Source organism: Vigna radiata, chromosome 1, assembly GCF_000741045.1.
Source record: "Vigna radiata var. radiata cultivar VC1973A chromosome 1, Vradiata_ver6, whole genome shotgun sequence".
NCBI classification, from domain to species: domain Eukaryota; kingdom Viridiplantae; phylum Streptophyta; class Magnoliopsida; order Fabales; family Fabaceae; genus Vigna; species Vigna radiata.
This window is the reverse complement of record NC_028351.1, coordinates 11,711,443-11,726,216: the sequence shown is the minus strand read 5'-3', so window position 1 is coordinate 11,726,216 and position 14,774 is coordinate 11,711,443. Positions and strand designations below refer to the sequence as shown.

General features: G+C 31.0%; 2 protein-coding genes across 3 annotated transcripts; one reads left to right on the top strand and one right to left on the bottom strand.

Annotated features, from left to right (window-relative positions):
* The first annotated feature begins 1,275 nt into the window (after positions 1-1,275).
* LOC106764356 (ribosome biogenesis protein WDR12 homolog) lies at positions 1,276-7,935 on the top strand. Of its 2 annotated transcripts, none has more exons than XM_014648643.2 (14): positions 1,276-1,572; positions 1,673-1,770; positions 3,428-3,534; positions 4,206-4,241; positions 4,354-4,439; positions 5,027-5,085; positions 5,164-5,274; positions 5,373-5,495; positions 6,005-6,148; positions 6,412-6,520; positions 6,614-6,750; positions 6,848-6,883; positions 7,009-7,102; positions 7,697-7,935. In XM_014648643.2, the coding sequence occupies exons 1-13, from the start codon at positions 1,404-1,406 to the stop codon at positions 7,099-7,101; spliced, it is 1,308 nt and encodes a 435-aa protein (XP_014504129.1). In that variant the 5' UTR covers positions 1,276-1,403; the 3' UTR covers position 7,102; positions 7,697-7,935. The 2 variants fall into 2 exon arrangements, with proteins under 2 accessions (XP_014504129.1, XP_022640545.1); XM_022784824.1 differs by lacking the exon at positions 7,697-7,935 and adding an exon at positions 7,539-7,557.
* A 64-nt stretch (positions 7,936-7,999) lies between these two features.
* LOC106766309 (UDP-glycosyltransferase 83A1) lies at positions 8,000-9,755 on the bottom strand. The gene is made up of 2 exons (XM_014651047.2): positions 9,191-9,755; positions 8,000-9,048 (listed from the first exon to the last, which is right to left on the bottom strand). Exons 1-2 carry the CDS (start codon positions 9,675-9,677, stop codon positions 8,174-8,176), a joined length of 1,362 nt encoding a protein of 453 aa, XP_014506533.1. The 5' UTR covers positions 9,678-9,755; the 3' UTR covers positions 8,000-8,173.
* Between the last annotated feature and the right edge of the window lie 5,019 nt (positions 9,756-14,774).

Genomic DNA, 14,774 nt, shown 5'->3' with positions numbered 1-14,774 from the left:
AATGTTAAGTGCACACCTAAACTTCATATGTACACTAGATTCTCTATTGGGCTTAGGCTCATCATCTATGGATGCACCTTAAACTTCATAAATGAACCCATATTCCTATTTGGGCCTTGACTAAGGTCTTTTTTTTTTTTTTTTTTTCTATACTTCTATTTTCATGGATTTGTAATTTTATTTTTCAAACGGGTAACACGTATTTACGGGTAGGGATAGTGTGATACCCGAACCCAACCCGTTAATAAGCGAGTATTAAAATACCCGCTACCCGCTACTCGCGAGTTCCTCTTACTCGCGGGTACTAAATACCCGAAACGGATTTTACCCGAGGGTATGTTTTTTTTGCCAACCCTAGTCACAAGTCAGCTTAAATTTAATTCCATTAATCCAATTTAACGACAAGAACTCAATGATTTTTCACTTTTAAAAATCCAATTGAGAAAAAAAGAAAAGAAAGAAACCATTTAAAAATATCCAATATAAATAAAAAATATCAAAATGATTAAACTTTATATATATATATATATATATATATATTATACAAGTAGTAGATAATTTAACTAAAATTAATACTTCTAGATTGTCTACGATAAATTATATATGATGCTGTCCATAAGAAAATAAAATATTAAATTTAGCATATCACAAATTTTAATAATTAGAAAACCTTCTTCTAATATAATAAAATTAAAATTCCATAAATGACAATTTTAAACAAACTATTACACTTTTTTTTTTCTAGAGTTTTATTTAAGTGGTTAAAGTTTATGAGAGGTCACATATTTCAGTGACACTTTAGTTCCATTTAAAAAAGACACTAGTAATAATAAATTATTTAATTCAGTTTTTGAATATTTTTTTTATCAATTTCATTATATAAAAAGCATACACTATTGTGCAATTTTGTATGTGTTATGTTTTGATTGAACAATCTTATCTTTTAATAAGTAAAAAATGGTTTGTTTATTTAATAAAATAAGTAATTGAATAATTCCTCTTCAATTTAAAATAACTAAATAATTTCTCTTTTGAAAAGTAATTGCTATATAATTTTTTTAGTATATACAATTATATATATATATATATATAATATTATATTTAATTATATTATTTTCGTATTTTTCATATAATTACTCATATAAAATAATAAAATTATAAATTATATATTAATATCTATACTATACTACTGAAGGGAATATTTTTTTAAGTACCCAATTTTCTTTGTACCAAAACGGCGTAGTATTGTCTAAAACCCATTGACAACTGAATATGCTAACTTGAAAACCGTTAAACCCTAGCTGCTGCTTATTCTTCTTCCTCCTCTTCCCTTGGCGCTCTTCTTTTGAGAGCTTCGTTTTCTCCTTAACCTTGCAGAAGAAAGAGCGTAAGAGGAAACGAAAATGAATATGAACGAAGAAAGTGGCGAAGGCAGTGCGAGGAGGATCCAAGTGCGGTTCGTGACGAAGTTGAAGGCGCCGTTCATAGTTCCGTCCACCGCCATCGCAATCCCTGTCGACCTCACTCGATTCGGTCTATCATCTCTTGTCAACGCACTCATTCAATCCAACGGTAATTTCAATTTCTGGTCTCATTTTCAAATGCCGCCGTGTTTTTTTTTTTGTGTTAATTCAAGACTACTGATGAAATTCCTTGTTGGTTGATTTTGCAGATGCTGATTATCAGCCTGAGCCTTTTGATTTTTTGATCGATGGCGAGTTCGTGCGGATGTCGCTCGAGCAGTTTCTTCTCGCTAAGGGAATCTCTGCGGTAATACTTTCCAAAAGATTACAAATCCTGTTCTACTTATCTCTACAATTGTATGATCGTCTGTATGACAGAAAGTCTGTATGACAGAAAGTGAAAATGCACATTGGTTTTATGTGTGTAAGAGAATGCGATTTTTTCCTAATAGAAATTGAAGATGCCCATTGATGTTTGTGTCTCTTTGATAATATTCGTCTCTAAATTTAACTATCTATTCTCATTTTAGTTCCCAAATTTATACACTTATACTGTGTTTGGGTGTTTGGAGAGAGGAGAGAATCAGGAAAGGAATAAGTTGGTGAAGTAGAAATGAAATTGATAAGAAATGAAATAGTAATCAATAGTATTTTTTCTAAGAGAAATAGGATAGAGATGAGGAGAGAGATGGACAAATGAGTAGAAATGGGCAATACCTCATCAACGTGATTCTGAACAGGGACAAAACTGGTGAACCTCTGGTCTGATGTCCTGTTGTCCAAGGTAGTTTTCTGCACCTCTTTTCTAACTGCCAGGCTACACATCAGTCTGCCTACCACACCCAGCTATGCCTGTTACTTTCTTAATGCCAATCCGCCCAACATCTAGCATGCCCTGCTACTTTCTTATGTGTTCATGTGATATATTGTAAAGGAAACTCAAAATTTTATTGGGGGAGAGATGCTAATGCGTGTTTTAAGATCAATATAGTCAGTACACTAATGCACATCTTTAAAAAATGGAAGACAATTTTTTTGTACTCTATTTGTGATATAAAATATAAAATGTATATTGAATAGGATAGTGGGTCATGTAGTTGAAATAGTAACCTCCTTTTTGTTTGGGTCCCTCCATCTTTTAAATGATTTCTTCGCATTCCTTCTACCACACCATATAATCTCAATTTCCCCCTCCTCTCAGTCAAACAAGGGTTTAGGGTTATTTTAAGATCACAAAAGTTTGGGACTAAAATGAAATTAAGTGATTATGTTCAACAGCTAAAATGATTGACAATGGTTAGGTTCAAGAATTAGAATTATGATAAGTGGTTTAGTCTAAAGATCAACATGATAGCGTTATGTATGTACAAATGTAAAATTTAGCAGAGATTTTCTAATGTAAGGCTAATGTGACAGAAAAGTTACACTTTTGGGGGTTACTTTTTAGATTTTAATACTTTCAGCTGCCGCAAGTGACATTAAATTACACTCTTTAGAAGCAAAATGACTGTGGACCCATTTTTTATGTAGTTTGGAGTTTCCACGGATCGCAAATTTATCTTGGGGAATTACATGTGTAGATAAGTAGAATTACAACAAGTGGTTTAGTCTAAAGACCAAAATGATAGTGTTTTGTGTGTACAAATGTAAAGTTTAGCAGAGATTTCCTAATGCCAAGACCAATGTGGTGGAAGAATTACACTTTTAGGGGCCCCTTTTAGATTTTAATACTTTAGAGACCGAAGTGACATTAAATTACTCTTTTTATATCAAAAGTGACTGTTGACCCATTTTTTATGGAGTTGTTAGGAGTTTCCATGGATTGGAAATTTATCTTCGGGAACTACAAACAATAATTACAAATATCTTTTACTTTATTTCTTTACATTGGAAACAGACCGTTGTTTCCTTTTGCTATGATGTAATATAATCATAGCTAACTGTTTTGAGTGGTCAATTTATAGGAAAGGATATTGGAAATTGAGTACACAAGGGCCGTGGCCCCACGGAAGGAGGAAGACCCTTCTTTACACGATGACTGGGTCAGTGCTGTTGATGGTTCTTCTTCTCGGTAAGCTTGCAAATGTGTCATATTTTGATGATTTTTTGAAAAACTAGTACAGTTTTTTCAGTATTTCCATAACAATTTTAATTTGTGTTAATATATTCTATATTAACTCTTATGTTCAGTACTGCTGCTAGCAACTGTAATATGCCATTATTTTGTACGGGGCTCTTTTTATTTAATCATTCTTTGTGAAGGATTTTATCAGGGTTGAATTTAAGTCAGTGTGATTGGTTTTTATTGACTTCAATGAATTTGTTAATCATATTTGGTGATAATGGCAAAAGTGATCGGAAGCAGTAGTTCACTGCTTGGTTTATTTTTGCATTGGCAGTAGCCAGAAGTCAGAACCAAACCCTAATTTAAATAGGTTTTTTAAAGTTTTGGCCATTGGGTTAATGAGTGTTATTGTAAAGCCATTTTTGCATTGTGGTTGATGATTACATTGGGCGTATTAAGGGGAAACAGCCTAACCCTCTTTGTGAATAGGTTCTTTAGAGTTTTGACCATTGGATTAATGATGAGTGTTATTGTAAATATTTTTTGTTTGTTTACCTCGTGACTTTGTGTAATTTTCACCGATATAATAACTTTGATTTAGTTTACTACGTTGAATGGTTTTGTTACCTGGATCTCCTTCACTAAGAATTTAAAGTTGAGTGTTACTGTTTCTGCAGGTTCTTTTTGACAGGATGTTATGATGGTTTAGGGAGGTATAAGAGTCTTACCCAGTTTTGTTATTTTAGAATTATTGGCATATCATATTATTTATTACTTTCTCCATTTACTGGGCTTCCACCGTTATATGATTAAATTATATTTTAGGGTATGGAAAGGTGCTGGATTATGCACTCATGTATTGGAGGGACATAGTGACGCAATCACTTCTGTTAGTATCATCAATCCAGAAGGTAAAGAAGACAATTATATTCTCCCCAATTTTGTTTGTCTTTTTTTCTGATTGCTAGTTGTCATTTTTTTTTATTGATATCCAGTCTATTTCTGATGATAAAATTATGAAATTTGGTATCTAACAGTAAAATAAAGATTATGGCTGTTTTGCCTTGGCATTCTCTTAATTTTGCTATTTACATTTTGTTCTTTCTCTATTCCTTTTTAAGACTGATATTATGCTTATTTGTCATTAGTAGTATTTTAATGTTTTAAAGATACTTTCATTTTTATGTGCAACTGTAGTCAAAATTGAGTTTTAGTTTCCGAATGGAAAACTGTGGGGAGGGGGCTGGTGGAGGATCATTAACACAATTTATACGATTGAACTAAGCCTATGTGGAATGCATCCTGGTGGGGACATAGAAAGCATGGCGGCCAAAACATTCTGAATTAAATGATGTTGAAGCATTTGTGCTTCAGTGGGTGGGAATAGTAGCAACATTTGTTGTTGTTTCTGTGTAATCCAAATATCGTTCCATAATATATGTATATATAGTACTATGATTGAATTGGTCTAACATATGAATATTTGTACTGTAATCAGGTCTGGAAACTATTACGGTGGCTACTGCTTCAAAAGACCGGACATTGAGGCTATGGAAGGTAACTAAAAGAAACTGCTAAACTACTGTTTCCTATGCTGTGCTTATGCTTATTGTATTATACCCCTTTGCTTAAAAGTTCAATACAGAAGAGCCTGTAAACCAGCCTATGAGGGTCAGGGCTTACAAAATCTTGCGTGGTCATAAGTCTGCTGTTCAGAGTGTGGCAGTGCAGACTTCTGGAGAAATGGTGTGTATTTTTTTTTTTCTACTTTTCTCCACCAGACTTCTGGCAGTACAGTAATATAGCAGTCTGTAACATCACTCTTCCTTGTGTCTCATGCATAGGTTTGTTCTGCTGCTTGGGATTGCACCATCAATCTATGGCAAACTAATGACTTTAATGCAGAAGATGACCTAGTTTCTAAGAAGAGAAAAATTGGAGATCAAGTTGAGGACTCTCAATTGGAGGTTTGTAGAACTTCCCTACATTTTCTTATGTTTAAATTATGCTGTCAAAATTGCAATTTGTGTAGTCACACATGTTTCTTCGAAATATTTTGCATTTTGAAGTTTGTTTTAACTTTGACTTGTAAGGGATCATCAGATGTGACCCTTTACTCTCTCTTCTCTGCATATTGTAATTGATGAACGGAATTGTAAAAAGTTAAGGATGATGCTTAGTTGCTCTTTCTTCTACTTGGTTGAATTCGAAGTATCAAGGTTGCTGTGTTTGCTGGCACTAGGGGCTGGAGGCCATGTTGGACGATGTTTTTGAAACTATTCTAGAAAAAATTTGACCATCTAATTCTGAGTCATGCTCAAACTTATGTTAAAAACTATTGTAGACTTGTAAAATAGTTATTTAAAAACTTGTAGATTTTGTTACAAACTTATTTTCCGTTTCTTTCCATTTTGATGTATGAATCTTTTCTCTTAAATGACATTTGAGAAATAAGTTTTCATCTGTTGTATTGCAGGGAGAGGCTTTCACTACCCTTGTTGGCCATACACAGTGCGTATCTTCTGTGGTTTGGCCACAACGGGAGTCAATATTTTCTGCATCATGGGATCATTCTATTAGGAAATGGGATGTTGAGACTGGCAAAAACTTGACAGATATAGTAAGTTCAAAATAAATAGGAGACAAATCTTACTTTACAAATTGATTTTTTGTGACGTACTTTGCCTTAATCTATATTCTAAGATTCTGATTCATTATGATGGATGTCATGTTTTCTGGTTATCGGCTTCTTTTTTCATTTATTGGTCTAAATTATTTTCTATATAAAATTACTGTTGAAAAATAGGGTTTGGTAATCGGAAGTAGAGTAGGAACAGAGTTATAAAAATCAATGTTTTAGATTAGATTGTCTTCTATGTACAGTTCTGTGGGAAGGCTCTCAACTGCCTGGATATTGGTGGGGAAGGTTCTGTTCTGATAGCTGCTGGAGGTTCTGACCCTGTCATTAGGATTTGGGATCCTCGTAAGCCAGGTGATAAAGAAAGCTAGTTGTCATTTTTCTCACACCTTGGTAGTGAATTACATTCATAATGGTATCTTATAAAACAATCTCTTTTCTCTGCAGGCACTTCTGCTCCTGTTTTTCAGTTTGCTTCTCATACATCTTGGGTTTCGGCCTGCAAATGGCATGATCAATCTTGGTTTCATTTACTTTCTGCATCTTATGATGGGAAAGTTATGTTGTGGGATCTGAGAACTGCGGTAATATATCTTTATTCTGCATAGGAATTTTTTCTCCTTTTGTGATTATATGCCCATCTTTGTGCTTTTTCATGATTTTTCTCCGTTGATGTTGCAGTGGCCACTTTCTGTCATTGAATCACACAGTGATAAGGTTTAAAACATTCTTACCATGTTTTTGCTTGAAAATAATACCTTCCCACAACTGAAAATATATTTTGTTTTATGCTCGAGAGTAGCAAAAATTGTCATTAATAGAATTGTCATTGTTTAACTTAGGTATTGTCGGCCGATTGGTGGAGAAGTGACAGTGTTATCAGTGGTGGAGCAGACTCCAGACTTTGTATTTCTTCAGAAATCCCTGTAAAGTAAGGTAAACTTAAATCATATTAGGAAAATTATTTTTTGAGGCGGTAGGATATTGACAGATATTTCTTATGCGGGGAACGATTCAAGTTTTGGCCAATTTTGTCTTAGGCTAGTCACAACTGTCAAGTGTATCATCAGTTGTTGTGAACAAAGTGTTATTTGTGTCTTGCTAATGGCTATTGATGTAAACACTAAATTATTTATATGATTTTGTACGGCAAATCTTCGAGCATTTTATTTACTTGTGCTCTATAGTTTGTATCTCATTGAATTATTTCTGTAAACACAACTGTCAAGTGTTTATCAGTTGTTGTGAACAATGTCTTGTTTATGACTTGCTAACGGCTATTGATGCAAACACTAAAAATTCTTCATATAATTTTGTACGACAACATTTGTGCTCTATAGTTTGGTTATTGATAATTCTAAAATACTCGCAGTAATCTCCATCATAAAGTAGAGTGCTGTATTGAAGGTTTTCTTTTGGCTGACTGGTTCAGATCTTGGTTGAGTCCATGGAGCGGTTAAATTACATTCCTAGTATGATTCATACTATATTAACTTCAAACAAATAAATATACTTTTGTATGTTCTGCAGCTATAAAGAATTAGTGAAATATGAACACACCATCGATGTCTATCATTCATTCATCATTGGGATGTTCAATCCCCACACCAACTGTGCCGCAGACGCAGGGGAGAAGGCTGCATCGAATACAGTTTATTTTAAAAACTCAAATTAAATTCTATTGTTGAAATCTACCATTATATTGAACCTTACTATATGTGCGTGAACAATTTTATATAATTTTCAATTAAACTGCTCAATATTCTTAATTTTCTCGTCACGAACTCTAATCTCAGCTTAATTAAAATTACCGCCCAACTTTCAAACAAAGAAGCATCACAATTTAAGCTGCTACGTAATTGACCTGAAATATATTATAGATCAAAGAAATCTATATTAAACATTACATGACACCGATACCAATACCAAAGTCAACATAACCATTATAGAGAACCTTCTATCTTGAACACTGCATGCGTTAAGACCAAAGACATAGCTACTATACTCTCAAGATTTCAGCCAGCTTAACAATCTACTAACATTCTCTGAAGATCCACCACCTTCTGCAATGTTGTTCATGACCGTCTCTTTAAGTTCTAGACTTCTTGTTCTTATTTGTTCATCATTTATCAATCGGTCCAGTTTTTTCTTAATCTCCCAGCGTGACACAAGTCCATTTTCATCCGAGTTCAATCCAAGTCCAACCTTCAACTCATCACAAATGTAATTTCTGTTGTGAAATTGGTCAGTAAAATAAGGCCAGCACAGGAAGGGCACCCCACTAGAAAAACCTTCTATGATAGAATTCCAACCACAATGGCTAAGAAAGCAAGCTATGGAAGGGTGATTTAGCACCTTCAGTTGAGGGATCCAACCAACAATCTTACCTTTACTCCCCAAGAATTCACTGGGAAAAGCCATCTTATTGTCTTGTCTTACAACCCAAAGAAAGGATCTACCGGTGAGGTCAAGCCCAAGAGCTAGTTCATTGAACTGGTTTTGGTCAAAAAGAGTGAAACTACCAAAGGCAACATACAAAACAGAACAATGAGGTTGTTGATTCAGCCAATCTATGCAAGAGTGGTCTTCTTCCCAGAACTGTCCCAATGATCTTGCAGTTACATTTGTCTTGTCATAATTTCTCAACAATGGACCAACTGGTAGGAGCTTTGGAACACAAGATAATGCACTGGGTTCAAGTTCATATGTGGTGTTGCAAATGCACCACTTTGCAAGATTTGAATTCTGCATACAGTGCACCAGATACTTGAATATTTTCTTCTCAGTTGTTGGGTCATAGACGTTTGACCACCAAATTGCTTTTGTGTCCATCGAAGGCATGCTTGGTGATATTTGAAATCTCCCTTTCGTAATTGGAAATCCTACCGTATCAACAAAAATAGAGATATTATGCATGATATGACAAGACAATTTTACCTATTAATTTCCTAATTTCACAAATAGCATTATTTTCAACAACAAAACCTCCAAACATAATTGATTAGTGACAAGTGATGTACATACCATGAGAATCTATGATGCCATCTTGAATGAGCTCAGGGATTTTGTATTCCAAGGCAAACGTAGCAGCTGATGCTGTGCAGAAGAGAATTCCTTTGATTCCCAGCTTTCTCCCTACTTCCAATGCCCATCCCATTATCACATCAGCAACTATGCATGTGATTCTCTCACCACTATTCTCATGAATATCTTGTATGACCTTCTCTAGCATAGAAGGCATGGTGCTTAGCACACTATCACAAAGCTTACCCAAATCACTTCTGTCATCATCAGCTTCTAAACCATCAGGGATTGAAACCAGCTTTATGGTTGGTGATTCTTCAAGGCTTTCTTGATTTCCCACATAACTCATCATCCTCTTTTGGCTGAAGTCTGTGTTCACAAAAGTGATTTTGCATCCATGCTCAACCATCTTTTGTGAGAAGTTCATCAAGGGATTCACATGTCCTTGGACTGGAAATGCTACAACCAAGAGATTTGGAATGTTCATCTTGGTTGCCTTGACTTTCTATTTTCTCTTGATTTTCAGGCTATACTCAACACTATTTGGGAAACTTAATACATTAGGTTTTGTTTATACGCTGAAATAATACATAAAAAACGGAAAAGATGTGTAAACAAAAGTAGGAGTGGTTTATTTTAATATTAATGAATGCAAAAGTTGGTAGTAGTTAGAGGATAAGATATACGAAATCGATACATAGAAAAAGAGGAGTTTTATAAAAATGTTATATATTCAGTTACTTGGTAGACACGCTAGGTTAATTTTTATCTTTTTTTTTTCTCATTACTACTTTTGACCGTGAATTATGATTTTTAAAATGACGTTGATAAATAAAATACGCATTATATATTTTTAATTATTAATTTTGACAGGAAATTAATATTGATTTTTATTTTAAATTTTTATATATTTTAGTTTTTAAATCTCAAAAAATAAATAAATATAATTATTTTAATTCAAATTACTTAAGTTTTTTTTTTTAAAATAATACTTAAGTTATATATTATTTGACATGTTTTTATTTATGTCAGTCAAAAATATTATTTAAAAATTTAAAATAAATCAGTGTAATTATATTAAAAAAACTATATTTATTTATTTTAAAATTTAAAATTAAAAGATATCAAAATTTAAAACAAACTAATTTTAATTTTATAATAAAATTTAAAAATTAAGAGCATATTTAATTCATAAATCATAATTTACAAGTAAGAATGTGAATTCAATTTATAAGTTAAATTGAATTAAATATAAATCTATTTCAAAAAATATATAAGAATAAATTTTAATTTATTAAGACTTTTATATTCCTTGTTATTAAACTATTATTTGATCATTTTCAATACTTAATATAAATTATGTTAAGAATTTTATATCAATAAAAATATGATAAATCTTATATAGTATAAATTTCATCTAACATATTGATTTAAAAAGTTTGGGTAATTATAAAGCAAATAATTATAAATGAAAAAGAATACTAACTTTTTCATTGCCTAGTTGGTACATAAATAAAAAAATGTCAGCGAAATCTGCATAATTAATTATTAAAGTGGTTGAGCATCCATCAATATGACCTCTGATCGGGTTGTGATATTCGATGTCTATTGATATTACATTTTATTTTAGATATTTATTTATTTATTTATTTTATGTTGATTATGCTAAACTTTCTTAGACATGAATCTAACATCTTAAAAATTCATGGCTTAAAAAATTCAGCTGTTGATTTGATTTAAAATTTGTTCTAGAAAAAGAAACAGTACTTAAAGAAGGTTATTTATTTATGTATATAGAGTTTAATATTCTCTCTAATATAATTATCGTTGTATTATATTTCTGACTACTTTTATTAATCCCGAAAAATCAAAATTTTACTCAGTTTAATCTCTAAACTTTGACATAATTAAAACTTATATAATTTAGTTTTGAAATCTAAAAAATAATAAATATAATCCTTTTTTAAATTAACTGAATTAAATTTTTTAATTTATCAAACAACGTATCTCCAATTAGTTTTATTCTTATTAAAATGTGCCAATTCAAATTTTAACATGAATGTAACACTTAAAACCAATTATAAATAGTATTCTCAAAATGGGTTGTAACCTGTCAACCAATCCAGCCCACCATAGGTTTGAACCGGGCTGAATTTGAAAAAAACGTAATTTTTTTATGCAGACTAGTTTTCAACTTGACTCACTTAGAATCTGATTCAGCCGGCTTGAACCCATAGTGAGTCGAGTTGGCTCATCAACCCACCTAATTTAATTAAATTATTTATTATTTTGTGTTTCAATATTATTAGTTAGCATTTTTTTTATTATATTGTAGATGGTGATAAATAAAAAGATGTTTCAAGATAGAAAAATATTATAAATTTATACATGTACACTTGGATTGTATGATATTTTCTTTTTTATTTTGAATTGTCTTTGGAGTTTAACATCATTTTAGTATGCAACTTATTTAAATTTGAATTAAAAAAATTTGTAACTTTTTTCTATTTTAAAAAAAAATTATAATTAAGTGAGTCAGTAAATTAACTCGTTTAACTCACCAACCCGTAGTGGTTCGGATCAGGTTCAATTTTTTTAGCTCACTATTAAGTAAGCCGAGTTTGATTGATTCATTAAATGACAAATTCGTGGTAAATCGAACCGGATTAAATCGGATTATCCGTTTTGATAATTCTAATTAGAAATAATACGTGGACGTAAAAACCACTTATACATAATATTATATTTAAAAGTCAAAAGGTTAGGTTACTGAATACAAAATTACAAAATAACTTGGTAAGATTATTTTAAAAATGATTTTAATCGCTTTACATTCGTCATGGATATGGTTATTATTTAAAACAAATATTGCTAATGACGAGTTTGTTTAAAGTTATTGTTGAATATGTATTTATGATGATTATCATTAAAAATCATTATCATATGTTACATATTCGGTGATGATTATGATAATGGTTGATGATTTTATATATATTTTTTTAAATATTTAGTTTGTTTCTGTTGCCTTTCTTAATTAAAAAATTTGCATATATAAATATAAGTGAGATTTAATAATTTCGTATAAAATCATATATCAATTAATAGAAAACAGTAATAAAATTGACTATATAAAAATTGTATACGAGTATTTATAATGTGAAAAACTTTAAAACATAAAAGTTACAGTGAAAACTAGAATTAAGAAAATGGATTTTAGAAATTATTCCAACATAATTTATCCTAATATGTTACAACATGATAGCCAACAATTAAGATATTATTCCCAGTCATTTAAATTCTTGATTTTGTAATATGCAATGATTAAAATATTAAACATATGTGTGTATCTTTTTATATTTTCTATCTGTTTTTATGTAATATCTTCTCTGTCTCATAATTACATAATAATTTTGGTTCTATTTTAGTAAGATGAATGATCTTTTATCTGTATGTCATTTACTAAGAATTTTTTTCCTTCATCTGCGTGTTCTTTTTCCTTTTTATTTTTCTCTGCCGATGCACCTATCTCACTATGCACAATAAAAATATAAATTTTATATTTTAGATTATGTAATTCATAATATACTTTTTGTTTTGTATTTTAAAATATAGAATCTAAAATTCAAATTTTATATTTTAAATTGTACATTCCAAAATATTTTTGGATTGGCCATTCCAAAATATAATAAATCTTCTAAATTAGAAAATAAAATTGAAAATTGAAAATTAGATAATTTCTTTTGATCTACACCTTTTTGATAAATTTTGATATTCTAGATTGTAAAATGTGAAATACAAATTTTTGAATTTCGAGTACATTCCACAATATAAAATATTTTTTTATTTTATTTTACAATTCAAAATAAAAACTAAAAAATACATTTGAGTTAAAATACTCGAAATCCAAAAATTTAGGGAATAAAGAAATACGTGGAGTTGCAAGAAGAAAGGACCATCGTCTTATTGTTTACTTTCTTTATTTATTGGGCTTCCACCATGATTAAATTATGGCGTTCTTCCATTATTTTTTTTAAGTTGGTTTAATTGATTCAATATGATCCTTTTATTTTCTTTTAAATCTTCATTTTAGTCTCTTTATGTTATGTTTGAGTAAACACCTTAAGATAGTGATGATTTGTTATTGTAGAACATAAACATATCAGAAAATGTAATAAAATTAAACAACAAACTTAACTCAACAAGATTAAACAGAAATGAGCTCGACTAGATTGAATGATAAGCTTAACTTAAAAGGACTAAATGAAAATGAGTTCGGCAAGACTAAATGACAAGCTTAGCTCAACAAAACTAAACGACAAGCTCGATTCGACAACACTGAACAAAGACAAGCTTGGCAAGATTGAGTGACAAGGTTGGCTCAACAAGACTAAACAAAGATGAACTTAGCAAGAGTGAATGACAAAATCATAACCAAGGTAGCGAAAACACATACATTTATTTAGAATAACTCAACAATGACATTTGTTCTTCCTTGTACTCGTGAACGAAGCAGTTGGTTCACCTGGAAGTGGTGGAGTTTGAACTCATGTACAAGATGTCAATGCTAAATGACAAAGCGATATAAATCGACCAAAACTAAAGAAATATCCCAACCAAGGTAACACAAACACTTTCGTTAGAGTTAAACGACACAAAACCAATCTTTGGTCTTCCTAGCACTCATTAACAAAGATGTTTGGTTCGAGTAGAATAGAAAACCTGAAGAAGCAATGTGTGTGAGTTCTGTTTTTAAAATTTTTTTACAGAACATATGACGTCGAAAAACATAGAATCCAACGTCTTATACCATTTGACATTTGAACCTAGGTTATAAGATGTTTTATGTGAGTAAATTTTTTACCTACATCAAACATTTTAATGAATTCACCAAATTTATGTGAGAAAACAACTTTTGAAAATTCGTTGTTGGTTCTCATTATGTAAAAGAAAATATTCTCCATCTTTTAATTTATTTTGAATCACTAAACATCAACCTTAAGCAACTTTCAAAAACTGACAAACATAAAATCTCCCCAATCGACAATTTTTATTTGATCCAAAACACACCCAAAAGGAAAAACCCTATCCTTTGACCCACTTGAACAATTTGTTAAGGTTTTCCGAAGATCGACCCTCGTCTAAAACCTTTTCCTTTAGCTTCAAAGACCTTGTTCTCATGTTCACATCACTTAATTTATATTATATTTTATATATTTTTTGTAATTTTATTTAAATTTTATTTTAATAATTTGGAAAATAGATTTTTTTTAAATATTTGCGGAAATCCGTGAATACCCAAGGGTATCCGCAAATTTTAAAATACCCGCCGGTATTTTTTAGGCAGGTATCCGTGCGGGTAGCGAGTAGGTTAACGGGTGAATTTTTTTTTTGTCGGGTCGGATTGCGGATAAACACTATCTGTGTCCGACCTGACCCATTACAATCCCTAAACACGACCTATAAATGTGAAATTGTATTATATATAATACAAATAATATATATAATATTATTATAACCAACCAAATCCATATTAAATAAATAATATAACAAAAGAAAGCTACTCCATAAAATATTATTTATATAG

Coding starts and splice junctions, on each gene's coding strand:
- LOC106764356 (XM_014648643.2), top strand. CDS start 1,404: ATGAATATGAACGAAGAAAGTGGCGAAGGCAGTGCGAGGAGGATCCAA. Junction 4,440..5,026: donor TAGTATCATCAATCCAGAAG/GTAAAGAAGACA, acceptor TACTGTAATCAG/GTCTGGAAACTATTACGGTG. Junction 6,521..6,613: donor TTGGGATCCTCGTAAGCCAG/GTGATAAAGAAA, acceptor TTTTCTCTGCAG/GCACTTCTGCTCCTGTTTTT.
- LOC106766309 (XM_014651047.2), bottom strand. CDS start 9,677: ATGAACATTCCAAATCTCTTGGTTGTAGCATTTCCAGTCCAAGGACAT. Junction 9,049..9,190: donor TGGCATCATAGATTCTCATG/GTATGTACATCA, acceptor TTGATACGGTAG/GATTTCCAATTACGAAAGGG.